This window comes from Pantherophis guttatus, chromosome 3 (genome assembly GCF_059756535.1).
Source record: "Pantherophis guttatus breed Tessera chromosome 3, ASM5975653v1, whole genome shotgun sequence".
In the NCBI taxonomy this organism is placed as follows: Eukaryota; Metazoa; Chordata; class Lepidosauria; order Squamata; family Colubridae; genus Pantherophis; species Pantherophis guttatus.
Genome location: NC_142065.1, coordinates 11,119,733 through 11,135,268, shown reverse-complemented (window position 1 = coordinate 11,135,268; position 15,536 = coordinate 11,119,733). Strand labels below are relative to the sequence as shown.

At 43.3% G+C, this 15,536-nt stretch overlaps 1 protein-coding gene across 2 annotated transcripts in view; it reads right to left on the bottom strand.

Annotated features, from left to right (window-relative positions):
- Window positions 1-13,192, bottom strand: part of GATA5 (GATA binding protein 5) — a 53,282-nt gene extending 40,090 nt beyond the window's left edge. Inside the window, exons 1-2 of one of the 2 annotated variants that reach the window (XM_034433154.3) lie at window positions 12,397-13,192; window positions 991-1,701 (exon numbers count right to left, since the gene is read on the bottom strand). In XM_034433154.3, the coding sequence (XP_034289045.2) occupies window positions 991-1,528 (538 nt within the window). In that variant the 5' untranslated portion in view covers window positions 1,529-1,701; window positions 12,397-13,192. The remainder of the gene's footprint in view (window positions 1-990; window positions 1,702-12,396) is intronic. The other variant, XM_034433153.3, reaches the window with a different exon arrangement.
- Between the last annotated feature and the right edge of the window lie 2,344 nt (window positions 13,193-15,536).

Genomic DNA, 15,536 nt, shown 5'->3' with positions numbered 1-15,536 from the left:
CTCCAAGGAAACCTTTTAGGAAAATCACGATAACCTACCCCAATGTGGATTTTCCACATGCAACGCAGACGTCGCTCCTAAATGAAATCTTTTCTCAGCACAGAATTATTTATCCAACATTTTCAGCTCTTGGATGAATTTCCTTTAACCTCCTCACTGCCCCCTGTGAATGCTGACTATGGCATGATTCAGACTTCTCTGCCTTCTCTTTTTGTGACTGTTCCCAAGCTCTGCATTTTACAAAAGAGGCTAGAAAGTAGAAGATCATGAGTTCGAGTTCCATCTTAACCATGAAAGACCCAGCTGGCTGGGTGATTTGGGCCAAACATCAGGTGACTGTGAATTCTAGTCTCACCTTAGGCATGAAAGCAGCTGGGTGACTTTTAGGCCAATCGCCAGGTGACTGTGAATTCTAGTCTCACTTTAGGCATGAAAGCTGGCTGGATGACTTTTAGGCCAGTCACCAGGTGACTGTGAATTCTAGTCTCAACTTAGGCATGAAAGCAGCTGGGTAACTTTTAGGCCAGTCACCAGGTGACTGTGAATTCTAGTCTCACCTTAGGCATGAAAGCTGGCTGGGTGACTTTTAGGCCAATCACCAGGTGACTGTGAATTCTAGTCTCACTTTAGGCATGAAAGCTGGCTGTGTGACTTTTAGGCCAATCACCAGGTGACTGTGAATTCTAGTCTCACTTTAGGCATGAAAGCTGGCTGGGTAACTTTTAGGCCAGTCACCAGGTGACTGTGAATTCTAGTCTCACCTTAGGCATGAAAGCTGGCTGGGTGACTTTTAGGCCAGTCACCAGGTGACTGTGAATTCTAGTCTCACTTTAGGCATGAAAGCTGGCTGGGTGACTTTGGGCCTGTCCCTCTTTCTTAGCCCAGCCCACCTCACAATGTTCTTGTGGTAAACATAGGAGGAAGGTGTGTTGATTATATTCGCTGCTTTGAGCTCTTTGTAAAAAATAGTAAAGTTAAAATGTTACATACCGTACGATCTCCGGCCTGCCAAGGCTCCTTGTCGCGTCTGGAGGCTATGGAAGACACTGCTCTCAAAATGGTTGGCAGGCCAAGATGGCGTCATCTCCGCTGGGTTCACATAAGTGCCGGGATACGGGCTGGAGTAGGATCCATTGACCGAACGCATCAGAGTGTTCCCATACTGGTCACGGCCTCCTCCGGCACCCAGCAACAGTGGGCTTTGGTAGCCCCCGTCTCGACCAGCAGTGCTCCCCCCAGGAGGGCTGTGGGTGTAGGCAAAACTGGAAGGTGGGTGAGGGCTGCCAGTGTTGAAGTGAGTAGCCTCAGCGGTGGCTGGTTGACCCCATCCGGGGTGGCTGCCCAGAGGATGGCCTTGGTGGGTGGGATCACAGCTTTGGAGGTGGTAGGGCAGGCCCTGGAGCACGGAGGGAACTCGACTGGTGGGGACGTAAACAGCTGGGCTTGTTGGAGTGTGCAGGAAATTGCTGGCATCGTGGGGGTAGGCTGACTGGCCAGGATTTGGAGCAAGGGCCAAGCTTTGATACATTTTATATCCTTCAAAGCAAAGTTTCACTTGGTCAAAAAGCAGCAGCGGACTGGCGATCACAGGGACTCCGTCAAGACAAGTGAACAGCTTGGATGGAAAGGACCAGAACAGGTACACAAAACGTTTGGCTAAAACTTCTGGGCTGTTACACAATCGAAAGAGTTTTCAAGCACCTGTAAAAGGGAAAAAGGAAAAAAAATCAAGACCGCAGTTCGACACCTCAACCTACTTAGCTTCTTGGGAGATCCTTGTTCTACGTAGATCTGGAAGGTGGATTAGAAAGGAGCTCATGAGATCTTAAAGTTTAGAAGTGTCAGAAGTTCAGAAACCTAAAGGAATTGGTTCGATCGGCAAAGTTTTCCCCAAGGGATCATTTCTCGTGATAAGCTCCTCACATCTGCATCTCATCCTTTCTTTATGGCAGGGGTCTCCAATCTTGGCAACTTTAAGACTTGTCTTTAAGTCTTAAAGTTGCCAAGATTGGAGAACCCTGCTTTATGGAGACCAGAGCAGTAAAAAGGATGGACATCTGGCTGAAAGTTACTTGTTTAAAAGGTAAATCTTCTTTAAATCAGTTCCTGGTCATCTCCTCAGGGAGATGTCAATTCCACACTTCCAACATGAAAGTAGCATACAATTACCATTTTTCAAAAACTTCCCAGCCTAGCTTACAACATGGACTTTCTGAATATTCTTTTTTTTTTTTGAAAAAAGTTTTTTATTATTTTTTTTAAAACATAAAACACATCTTTTCCAAAACGAAGCATTGATCCGGTCCACAGATTAATACAAATCACTAACAAATCTTAATTTTCAATTAACACAACTTAATATTTTACTCAGTTATTTCCCTCAATTCTATCTATTTAACTATGCCATTATCCCAAAAACCCGTTACTTAAATCTTAAAACCTAACCAAATAAATATCATTCCATTTTTCTCTTTTTACTTAAATGGATATATTTTAAAAATATAAGTCATTACAGTTATTATAAGCAATCAAAAAATATTTAATTTCAACATATTTTATTTTTACTATTAAACTCAACATTATCATCTTTGTTTCTGTTATTAAACCCAACGTATTCATTTCATATTTACTGTTAATCTCAACATACTCCTTATTTTGGCTGTCTAACCTCATTTTAGTTTTACTATTAAACCTATTAAACTTTCTGAATATTCTATATATATTAATAAGGTCTAACTTACTGGCTTTAACCCAATAAGAGAGTTAGAAGGGACCTTGGAAGTCTTCTAGTCCAGCCCCCTACTCAGGCAGGAAAAACTATACCATTTCAGACAAATAATTAGGGAGCTGGAGACTAAACCATAGGAAAAATAGTTGCAGGAATTGGATATGTTCCTAGTGTAATGGAAAGGACTAGGGGAGACATGATAGCAGTGTCCCAATGTTTGAGGGGCTGTCATAAAGAAGAGAGGTTGTCAACCAGTAGTGGGATTCAGCTGGTTCTGTCCAGTTCGGGTCAACCAGTAACAGTGACCGCAGTAGGCCATATGCCCACCCACCTGGACGATAATCTATTTTCCAAAGCACCAGAAAGCAAAACAGGAACCAAAGGATGGAAATTAATCAAGGAGAGAAACAACTAAGAAGAAATTTCCTAATGAAGAGCTTGCCTTCAGAAGTTGTGGATGAATCATCATTAGAGCTTTCAAGAGATGGGACAGCCATTTTTTTTTCTGAAATGGTATGTGGTCTCCTGCTCATGCAGGGGGTTGGGTTAGATGACCTCCAAGGTCCCTTTCCAACTCTTACTTATTCTATGTTCTAAAATGGTTGTCCGATCTCTTCTTAAAAAAAAAACAAACTCCCAGTGTTGGAGCATTCACAACTTCTGGAGGCTTTGAGAGGAAGTTCACGTTGGGCAGCTGAGAGAATCAAAACCAGGCCCTTAAAAAAATCTTCTCCCAAAACCCAAGATTGTGCCAGATCTACATTTTCAACCATATGCTTAAAATGTCCTAATGGCTACTTGGGCCAACACAAGAATTCTGCAGAAGGTTAAAAGGGCATTTCCCCACCTTTAACCATCTAAATCCTTCCACGGAGGAGGGCCCCTTCTTTGCTAATCAGTAGCTTTTGTGTAAAGCAAAATACCTTATGACAGTAAGACGGAGTCACCTTGTAAAGGCAAAGAAACTCGAGAGAGGTGGTCCCTGCTAAATAGAGCTTGGAAATGAATTCTTCACCTGAAAGTGAGTAGCCCAATATTCAAGAGGAATTACTTTCAAAAAAGCAAAATCTAAGCCAGGACGCGGGACCTGGGTTGCTATGCAATCTAAAAGGCATTGAGGTCAATTGGATAAACTGATCATACATTCTTCTAGTCCTCATGTTACGACCTTCCTACATGGGTAGGATCTTAAAAAGTGCAACTTCTAGAAAATAGGTTGTGTTTGTGGGGTTACTGTAACCCCACAGATGCTTACAATTGCACACTTAATTGCACAATCTTAAACCCATTTCCCCTCTTTTTGAAGATTAATAATGGGATCTTAAATAATCTTAATCTGAAATAATCATTATTAATCTTTAATACAGGTAGTCCTCGACTTACAACCGCAACGAGCCCAAAATTTGTTGCTAAGTGAAGCATTTGTTAAGTGAATTTTGACCCATTTACGACATTTAAGTGAATCACTGCAGCTGTTTAAGTTAGTAACACGGCTGTTAAGCGAATCTGGCTTTCCCCCCTTGACTTTGCTTGTCAGAAGGTCGCAAAAAGAGACACTGCAACCGTCATAAATATGAGTCAGTTGCCAAGTCTCTGAATTTTGATCACGTGACTATATGGATGCCGCAAGGATCGTAAGTGTGAAAAAAACGGTCAAAAGTCACCTTTTTCGATGCTGTTGTTAAGTTCAAATGGTCACTAAATGAACCGTGGTAAGTAAGTGGAAGACTGCCTGTAGTAGCTTTAAAGCACCCTTCCCTGTCTTCTGGATATGCTGCGATTACAAATTCCCAGCCAGCACAGTGATTAGCTGAAGTCAAAGGTCAACATATGAATCTGGATGCTAATTGGAAAAAGTTGCATTAAACACATGGGTATAATCATATGCCTTGAATTTTACAACTAGAAATAACAGCCTTGGGAGTTGCAGTTAGAGTTGCATGGCGGAGGGAAAGGGGGAGACTCTTGGTACCAAAATGTTGGAAGGGTGCCCTTGAGGCCATCCAGACCAACCCCTGCTCAGTAGAAACCCACATTTAAACATTCAGTCAGAGGGCTGTCCAGTCTAACCACTATCTTCCTTCAAAATCAGGTTCATGCTTTCCAAGAGTCATACATCCATGGCTATGATAAATATCCCCACCAAAGAAGCTATCATCCTCTCAAAACCAATCCTGGTTAGGAGTAACATAATCACTCCTAACAAAAACAATCCTGGTTAAGCACAAAATTTGAGAGAGAATTTTTATAAAATGTTTTATAGATGGCACTTAGATCCTTAAGAAATTATCATGTATGTACTCGAATTTGCAAGCTAAATGTTGGAGATGTGAATGTAATGATGCAACCTATTATCATATATGGTGGACTTGCAAGAAAATCAAGGCATTTTGGATAAAAATTTGGTGGGTGATGCAGAACATTTTGAAAAGAAGGTTGAAATTTACTCCTCAATTGTTTCTATTGGGTATAACTACAGACTGTACAGTTCCAGAGACTAAATTGATTCTGAACTTAATATCAGCAGCTAGGCTGCTGGTAGCTCAATATTGGAACAAAGACTCTTTGCCTACTATTGAAGAGTGGACATTGAAAGTAACAAACCTAGCAGAAATGGCGAAAATCTCGGCGTACTTGAAGGACCACACGCAAGAAAGATACGTATCGGAATGGAGAAGATGGATTGATTATATTCAAAATAAGTATCAGACAAGAAAATATCAAATAGCTGATGAATGACTGCTACTATTAGAAGTATTTGGTTATCGGTAGTAGAGTTAAGGTTTCAGTGGGGGAGGTAGTACTTTGAGATGGAACTAGATTAATCTAGTTTATATTTGACTAAATGAAATACCTTGTATTTTGCTCTGGGAAGTGGGGGGGGAGGGTGGGATGAAGGGGGGTAAAGGGTGGGGGGAACGGGGGGGGGGAATTCTTTCTTTTTTGTAAAACTTTTCAATTAAAAAAAAACACAATCCTGGTTAGGAGTAACATAATCACTCCTAACAAAAACAATCCTGGTTAGGATTGTTTTTGTTAGGAGTGATTATGTCAGTCTTAACCTGGTTAATCTTGGTTAGGGGTGACATAAACACAAAGGATGCCCCTGGAGGAAGATTGCCTTAACACAGAACAATAGAATCGAAAGGGACCTTAAAGGTCTTGTAGTCCAACCCCCTGCTTGCCTTAAGGCTGGATAGAATCAGATGTACATCTAATGTCTGAATAGGGTAGGGAACTTTAAAAAAACTGCATTTGGATTCAATTGACAAGTGTACTGTATGGGAAATCACAAGAAGCTCATATATACGGATTAAAGAGAGCCTACATAGAGTTTACAAATACTGTGTTAAATCCGATTCACAGATTCTCTTGCAGAGGATCAGATCAAAATAGATCTTTGGGCTTGCAATAAGTTGGATTTCTATTTGCTGCATGCCAACCAGTGTCAACCAAGTTTTAGACCTATAATGGGTCAACTGGGGGATGGGGGGGGGAAATCCTAATCCCTCATATCTGACACCCTTTGAAATCCTTCCATTGCCCTCAAAACTAAAGTGAGCTATTAAAAAAAAGGCAAAAAGGTGACTTATGGATCACAACACACTCATTGTACAATGGATATGATTGTACAGAAATCCAGTATATGCATTTCCCCATTGACACCTACTCACCCCAAGAAATGCTTAGAGAGGCTGTCTACCTCTAACCGTGAAATACTACAAGCTGGAAATCAGAGTCACCCCATAAAGAAATCAAGATAGTGGATCTACCCATGACATCAAAGTGCCCTTCCTTTTTTAAATCCATATGTTGTTGCTGCCTTATGAAGTGGGAAGTTCATGAAATCACAAGTTGGAAGTTACCAAAGAAGTCAGTGTCTCCATTCTCTACTACCAGTAGTAGAGCGTTTCTCAACCTTGGGCACTTTAAATTGTGTGGATTTCAACTCCCAGAATTCCTCAACCTGCTATGCTATGCTATGCTGGCTAGGGAATTCTGGGAGTCGAAGCCCACACAACTTATAAAGTGGCTTAAGGTTGAGAAACACTATACGACAACCTTCTGACCAAGGACCGTCCACTATCCCATTTGAAGACTTCTTCTAGCAAAGGAGAATTCACCGCTTCATGTGGCAGCCTGTTCCACAGTCTATACAGTGAAGAATTATCTTCCTGATGTCTAGCCTGAACTTCTTAATTTTAACCTACTGCTTCTGGTCCTCTGCCTTAGGGGACAATAAAAGGACAGGTCTACATCCTCTGGGAGATACCTGGATCACTTTCTCATCTACCATTGCCCAAGTCCTGCTCTCTTTCCTAGGATTTCGAACTCTAGAGACATCTGGCCACTGTATTTGAGCATTGGGCAGAAGGTTGGGCTAGATGATCTCTGAGGCTCCCTCCCCATTCTGTGATTCTAACAAGGGCAGCACATTCACAGCTGCTCAATTAAAACAGGGCTTCCTAATCACCCAGGTCTCTCTTCTGACCTGACCCAGCCCAGCAATTTTCTCTGCACTGAACAGAGTGCTAGATTTTATTTTGGTGCTTATTTATTAATCTGTTTATACGCAGCCTTCACCCAAACCTTGTGATGGCTCCTCCTATCCTAAAAACAATGAAACATAACTCTCTAGGAAATTGCAATAAATATTCCTTGGGCATCAGCTGACCATCAAACCAATGTCAAAGACCAGAAGTTCTTTGGCCAACAGCCCCTACTTTTGAGGACCCTTATGCTCCCCCATATTGCCATGAAAAAGAAGCTGAGCACTCTTCTGAAAGCTAATATGGAAGGTGCCATCTCAGCCTCAAAAAAGAAGGAAGGAAGGAAGGAAAAAAGGAAGGAAAGAAGGAAGGAAAGAAGGAGGGAGGGAAAAGAGGAAAGGAGGGAAGAAGAAAAGAAAGGAAGGAAAGGAAAAGAAGGAAAGAAAAAGAAAGGAAGGAAAGGAGGAAAGGAAGGAAGGAAAGGAGGGAAAGGAGGAGGGAAAGAAAGAAAAAGGAAAAGAAGGGAGAAATAGAAAGGGAGAAAGAAAGGGAGAAAGAGAGAGAGGGAGAGGGAGAGGGAGAGAGAGAGAGAGGTCGTGGATGAGATGCCATTACAGACTAAAGGATCTGCAACTGTGAAGATACACAGCTCAAATACACAAAGTTTTAGGCAGTGGTAGCAAGTTTGTTAAGAGTTAAAGGACAGGAATCAAAGTTTTTGTTGATCAGGAGTTAAGTCGTGACCCCATGGACCATAGCATGCCAGCCTTTCCCCACCCCACCCCCTCCATTGCTTTTTGGAGTCTGCCCAAATGCATGCCAATTTTGTGGATGACCTTATCTAACCATCTCTTTCTCTGCCCTCCCTTTCTCCTTTTGCCTTCCATCTTCCCCAACATCAGGGTCTTCTCCAACTCCAGAGTCCTCATTTGGTGGCCAATGTATCTGAGCTGCACCTTCACTATCTGTCCTTCCAAAGGACAGTCAGGGTTGTTTTTCCTTTTAGGATTTTAGGAGAGGAAAAAAAGCTTCCTTAATTGAGATGACCTTAAGGTCCCTTCCAATTCTGTTATCCCAATCAGGACCGCAAAGTTTTGCCAAGACTAAGCAACCTTCTCTTCTTTAGTCAACATCTGGGTTTGTCCTTCTCATTCAACCATCAACTGGGGCCTGGTGGCTCAGCAGACTGATAGCATTGTGATTAACATCCAGCTGTCTGCAATTACTGTAAGTTCGAATCTCCCCAGGCTCAAGGTCGACTCAGCCTTCCATCCTTTCTAAGGTAGGTAAATTGAGGACCCAGATTGTGGGGGCAATAAGCTGACTTTGTATAAATATACAAAAGGATGAAGGCTATTGCTTAACGCATTGTAAACCACCCTGAGTCTCTGGAGAAGGGCAGCATATAAATCAAATTAAAAAAAACAACAACTCATTAATATGGTTCAAAAGGATCTGGAAGGCCAGATCCTGAAGATGAAGCTCAAATATTTTGGCCACCTAATGAGAAAGAAGGACTCACTGGAGAAGAGAAGAGTCTAATGCTGGGAAAGATTGAGGGCAAAAGAAGAAGGGGACGACAGAGAACGAGGTGGCTGGATGGAGTCACTGAAGCAGTCGGATGGTAGAGGTAGAGGATGGTAGAGGACAGGAAGGCCTGGAGAAATGGATCGGACATAACTTTGCAACTAACAATAGCAACATGGTTAGCAATTCTTCAGGCCTTGTTGAACATGGAAGCCTTTTAAGGCTTTGCAACATAGCTCACCCCAACTGTGCAAAAGAGGAAAAAAGGTGAAAAGGCCAAAACAATCTCTTTCCATAATGCAGCCAAAGAAAACCACTCAGGTGAGACCCAAAGGTGTTTCCCCCAAACAACTGGATCTCTCCACCCCCCTTTGAAAACATTTCGCTTCTCATCCAAGAAGCTTCTTCGGCTCATTCAGCTCCTTGGGGTGAAAAAGAGGAATGCTTTCAAAGGAAAAACAAAGGAAGTTCAGTTGCCTTTTGGAAAAAGCACCTTTGAGACGACCATGATCTGGATAATTGAGGTGAGATGGAGATGTGTTGGGTGTTTTTTTTTTTCGTGGCTGCATATTGGAAGCAGTTTGTTCTTGGCCTTTTCAAGTTTCTAGTCCAGCCTACAAGGTTGTGTGTGTGTGTGTGATTCCTTGTGGTTCCTCATCTCAGTACAAAACAGATCCAAAAACAGATTACATTTAACATCTTCAAGAGAAGCCAATCTCCTGAATGGACGCTGTGAAAATGCAATCAGAATTACTATGGATGGAACCCTGTCAATTAAAGAGAGAAGTGGCCCTTCTTGAGAATAGATTAGTTTGTATCGCACTAATAATGGCCATTTCAACCAGTGCAGGTCAATGTATATCTATCTAGTGCAGATAAACCTAGATTTAAAACGGGTTATAAACCAGCCTAAGATAATTAACTCTTGCTTACTGTAGGAACACAGACCTCAGAAAGATTGACTTTGTATGGTACTGAAGTGGGTTTCTGGCTGCAAAGGATAACTTTTTTAAAAAAAAAACTCCTTTAAATCGAAACTTGAAATTCACCGACTCCTAGATCCAACCTTGCCTTAGAAACACCCTTGAAATTCTAATATTGTTAACTTCCGCTCTTCCAACACTACTCAGATTATTTTTTTGTGCAGGCAAAGACACCATTTTCATTGGGATGGACAGTTCCCAATTGGTGCCAAAAACGCAATCGTTTCCTGATTGGATCTCAACTAAAAATCTCAGGATAGATCCCAGAACACCCCACCCCCACAATCTCTTAAACTGACCTCAGAATCTCAATCCATCTTTAATGTCCCACTATTAAAATCCTTTAAAAAAAAAAACGCTCCGTGTCCAAATTCGGCCTCTGGTAGGGAGAATAGATTAAAAAGAAGGAGACCCTGCGAGAAACAAGAGCAGCAGTGCTCCAGCAACAAGGTTATCCGTGTTTTAAATCTAATCATGGCTTGTTTCATCAAAGCCCTTTTCAAGGTTGAAGGCTCTGGATCCCTCTCCCTTACCACCACCACCCCTCGCAGCGAGCCTGTGGGAAATCAAGGCCCCATAAAGAGGAAGCAGCGAATCTGGGGTTCCTGGAATACCGGAGACACACACACAAAAAGGACCCCTTTAATTCTCCTCTCAATCTTTGCTTGAGAACAGAGACCGAAAGATGCCTCCCCACTCCCGAGTTTGTTTTGAGAAAAGTCGGGTTGGAAGACGGGCCTCGTCGTATTATATAGTTCACTTCTCCGGGCGCAAAATGCGCCTCGCAAAAGACCAGATCCAAAGCTGTTTCCGCGGAAGGAGGGGAAAAAATTAAAATCCACAAACGTACATTCAAAACTATTTCGAAACAATGAACTATATTCCACAATGAATCTATATTCTATATAGATTCCACCATCTATATATATCTATATTCCACAATGAACCCATATCGTCATTACCCACTTTTCATGGATGGAAATCGGAACGCGGGTCTCTTCTCTCTCTTTTTTTTAAATTTCTTTCACTCCAACGAGGTTGTAGGTTATTAAAAGTATAAAATGTTTTCTTTCGTTGGGAAAGGAAAACAAAAAACAAAAAAACCCATCGCGGGCAGCCCAACGAAGCGCCCCCTTTTCCCCCCACAGAGTTTTAACTCGGATTATTTTTCCGAGGGAAAAAGGAGTATAGAAGTCGAGCCATATTTAAACCAGCGATTTTTTAAAAAAATTAATAATGCTCGGATCGGATCTGTCGGGGAGAAGAAATGAAAAGGAATAAATCGAAGGGGATTTCAGGGGTGCGACCCCCCCCCCAATTTTTTATTTTTTATTTTTGGTGCGCGCGCGTATGAGAATGATCGCAGTAGAAGAAATGAAGGAATGAAGCACAGATTCGCAAGCAAAGCAGAATTCGGTTCGGGCAGAGACTTCTTGGAAAGAGAGTAAAATAAATAAAACGAACCATAACAATCGCTGGAATTAAATCCACCGTGGTCGGAATTCATTATTCCCCCACTCCACACCAAGAAGCGCAGGCCTCAATCGGCTGCGAGTTAAACCCGAAGGCTCGGCATTTTCTTCCCAAGTGAAAAAACAAATAAATAAATAACGAAATAAAAGCGCAGCTCAAAGCAGCCGGATTAGCAGGAAGTACAATTTCCCTTGATGTCCAGCGGAACTACTTCGTTTAAAAAAAAAAAAATCAATTAACGACTACTTTGCTTCAATTTTAGTTCCTGGGAAATGTAACTAAATAAAAATGAAAAATAAAATAAAATAAAATATTTCCAGCATTCCCATTTCCAGCCGTTTTAAAAGAACCAACTTAAAAAGAGTTTGATTTCATTGAGGCCCCGCGTAAATTGGACTCTAATGGGTCGGTAGGAATTTTTATTATTATTTTTTGGTGGAGTGGGGGCAAATAAATAAAGGAAGGAAGGAAGGAAGGAAGGAAGGAAAAGCAAGCCCGATCCGTGGTGATATCTCCCGCAGCCGTTTGGTGACGTTGGGTTTCTGAAAAGCAGAGGCTCGTTTTTGCGGCTGAAAACACGCTTTGCTCGGGAGTTAAAAAAAAATGAAGGCAGCGTGGAGCGCCCATGGAAGAGTTTTGTTTTCTTTCACGGGTGGCAAAGACACAGAAGTATAAAAAGACGGGAAAGGATCAGGGCTGGTTTTTTTTTCTTTTTGCGAGATCTTTTCGAGAAGGAAGGGGAGAGGGGAAGGGAAAGAAATCTCCCAGACTAAAGCCAGATCAAAACTTTTCCATAAAAGTCAAGAGGAGGGAAGAGAGGAAAGACGAATAAATGAATAAATGAAAGACTCATTTTCCCAACTCGTCCAAGGGAAAGAACGCTAGTTTCAGAAGACTGGGCCTTTAAAAGGGAATGGGGGTGGGGGATTTAATTAGCAGAGCCGTAAATCACCCGCTCGGTTTATCAATAATTGCAAAGCCTGAAGTCTCTCTCCGTTTCTCTCTCTCTCTGTTTCTCTCTCCCTCTCTTTCTCGCTGCCCACCCCCCCTTCCTCCTCTTCCCTGGCTTCTCCAAGTGCGACACTATCTGCTAAGATAAGCCCAGCCGAAGACGCGAGATAAGTTGGCTACAGAGGGAAGGAGGGTTTAAATAAGGGGGAGAAGCGGGGGGGGGGGGTTAAAGGACAGTACTCACGTTATTACAAATCCGGAGGAAAAACTCGCATGACGTGGGAAAGCAGGTCAAGGCAAAAAAAAAAATAATCCTAGTTGCCACAAAGGGGAAGGAAGAACGCAATCCGAAAGGTGCAAAAATAAAAATAAAAATAATTAAATGAATATTTAAAAAAAAAATGGGAGGGGGAGAAGAAGAAAATCGGGCAGGAGCAGCCGACGTTTCCCCCTCCCTCTCTCTCTCTCTCTCTCTCCCCCCGAAAAGGCTTTTGAAGGGATCTCCGGCCAGGCGGAGGCAGCCGTCGGGGCTGTTATCTCAGCTGCGGCCAGCGAACGCGCCTCCAGCTCCGCTCGCTCCTAATCTCGGCCTTCGAGTGATGCCTTCATCGGCGGCTCGGCCCCTTTACAGCTGGCGGTGGGGCCGCGTCACGTGACCTTCCCCCCCTCCCCCGGTGAGCCAGACCGTCCAGGGGAGAGTTGGGGGTGGGAAAGAAAAGGGGGGGAGCGATACCTGGCGAGGGAGGGGAGGAATTACAATTTATTTTTCATTTGTAGGATGGATGGCAATTTTTCTTTCTTTCTTTCTATCTGTCTGTCTGTCTCTCTCTCTCTCTTCTCCCTGCCTTCCCCCCTTCCCCCAAGAGTCAGGAATAGGTGAGTAAAAAAAGTTCCTCGGTTACTCATTAGGACTGGTTGCCAATCAGCACGCCCCCTCCCCTCCCCTCCCCTCCCCCCCACGAGAGCATTTCCAGAGATTTCCCAAAGTAAAGTTCGCGTCGGGAACTTCAGCCTTCCCCCCCCCCTCTCTCTCTCTGTCTCCCTCCCTCCCTTCCTTTCCCGGCTTTTCTTTGCTGCCTGTTGTTTTCAAAAGAAGGGGCTGGGGGCGCAGGAGCCGGAGGGGCCATCCTCTCCGAAAGCTATTTTATTTTATTTTATTTGGGAATGTGGCCGGTGGAACTCCCGGAGACTTTTCTCCTCCTCCCCCCCTCCTCCGGATAAACGGTTTGGGATCGGGTTGCGGGTCAGAGAAAAAAAACTCCTGTTAAGCGCCCTCGGACGTTTTTTATCACGGCGGCCTTTTTACACGTCTACTCGGAAGTAAGTCGTTTGGTTTCGGTGAAGTAAAAGATGGATCCTTTTCGTCCTCGCTGCAGCCTTCCTATTTGTTTTTCCTTCTTCCCCCTTTTTTTTTCTCCTGGGGTCTTGTCTTGATGTTTTCATATTTCCCCCCCCCTCTTTTTTTTTTCTTGCGTGGCTTATAATTGTTTCCATTTCTTGATTCGATAAGAATAAAGTTTATTGAATAAAGAAACGGAACTACAAACTATGGCAAGAAAAAAAGGATAAGATAATAAGCTCTTTATTCTTTTTTCCCCCCCCTTTCCAGTCCCTATGCATCAAATCTCGCACCAATTGTTTCTCGTGCAAAAGAAAAAGTAGATTGAAGCTGGCGGGTAATTTTATTTTATTTTTGAACAGATTAACAGCCCTCTTCCCAAAATACTCAGACGCCTAATAATCCGTCCGGAGTTCCGTTTTGGGCCCTTCAGTTGGTCTACAACATTATAAGCAGTTTTGTCTTCAGGAAATCAACTTTTCTGAGCTACATTTGACTTTACTTCTGGAAGTTGAACCTGGAGAGGTACACAAATGTTGTGTCGAAGATGAAATCCGGAACAAACATTTCCAAATTGCTCCCTTCCACCATAGAGACGGAGAGAGTTTGTGTATTTTGATTTAAGGAGGAGGATAGTTTGGGGGGGGGATGAAGGAATTCCCACCAGTTTCTTAGGGAATATTCACAAGAATACTTACGGTAGCGCAATACCAGTTTTTTTCGCCCCATTCAGTGCCGCGATCCTACGCAAAACTTACACCTCCTCGTGGATTGCGTTCCGACAACACCGTCCCACCTGATCCATTGGTAAGCCGGTGCATTCACATACACAACCCAGTTCGTTTTGGGCGGGGGGGACCCCCGTAAAAAAATGGGTTTAGTTTGGTAACTCAGAAGAAGTGGGTTACTAAAACGGATTTTGCCTTAGGCGTCTTAGCAAAAGGTAGAAAGAAAGGTAAGGCGGAATTCGCGGCAGAAGTTTCGGGCCTCTACGTATGTTCGACTTTGCTTAACTTTCAGAATTTGGACTCTATTAAATCTCTTGAAAATAAGGAAGCTCAACCCAGCGGGTCCAATTTCCAGAAAACCCCCTCGAAGGTGCTTTAATTAAAGGCGGGCCTCTCTCCTTGGCAACCAAACAGACCAGGATCGACCAATATCGACCCAAGTTCGCCTTCAGGGCCCAACTTCACGGCGTGGGGGTGTTTTTTTTCTTTTTTGGGGGTGTGTGTGTGAAAGGCTGCTTCGCGTTTTCTTTCCAAGAGAGTTAAATTCGCTTTCCGACACAGGGGAGCGTCTCAAAGGCCTTGAAAGGTGCCTAAGGAGCTGCCCCGGGGAAAATAGGGTGACAAACCAGGATTGTACAAGGTTGAATGGCCAAAAATTGCGGGGTAAAATAAAAAAGCCCCCTAAACCCTCTTTTTTTCCCTTTCTCCTTCCCCAGACGGCCACCTTAAACAAACTTAACGCCTTTTATTGACGATCGTGGCTACTAACAAGGTTAAAACAAGAAAACTGCCATACGTTACCTTCTCTTGTAGGTAAAATCAGGCCGAAGAAGACGTCCAAGATTTTCGCTGCTCTGACGAACCGTTGAGGCTCAATCCTAATGTCTCTGTTGAATGCGGGCTCAGTCCCGCGGATTTTGTTTCCCCGCAGATGGTGGGGGCGGGGGCTACCTCGGAAAGAATGGGCTTCGGCTTCGAATCGGATCGCTTGTCTTAACCCGGTTTAAAGGGGGTGGGCAGTCTTAGCGAAGTCTGGGTGCTCCACCACAGGAGGTTTTTAACGAAGAGATTGGACAAAAGCTATTTATCTGAAACGTTATTGGGTCTCGGGGTCGAGCGGGGTGGAGGGGTGGGCTGGATGACCTCCCAGGGTCCCTTCCAACTGGTATTTTGTTAGAGGTTAAGCGGAGTCAAACGCTTCAGCTTGCTCATCGACTCCCAGACATTGTATGAATTGAGTTTATGGTTTCATAAATGCTACTGTAACTAACAGTACTGCTACTATAGTAATTATATTACTATATACGAGAGTTAATT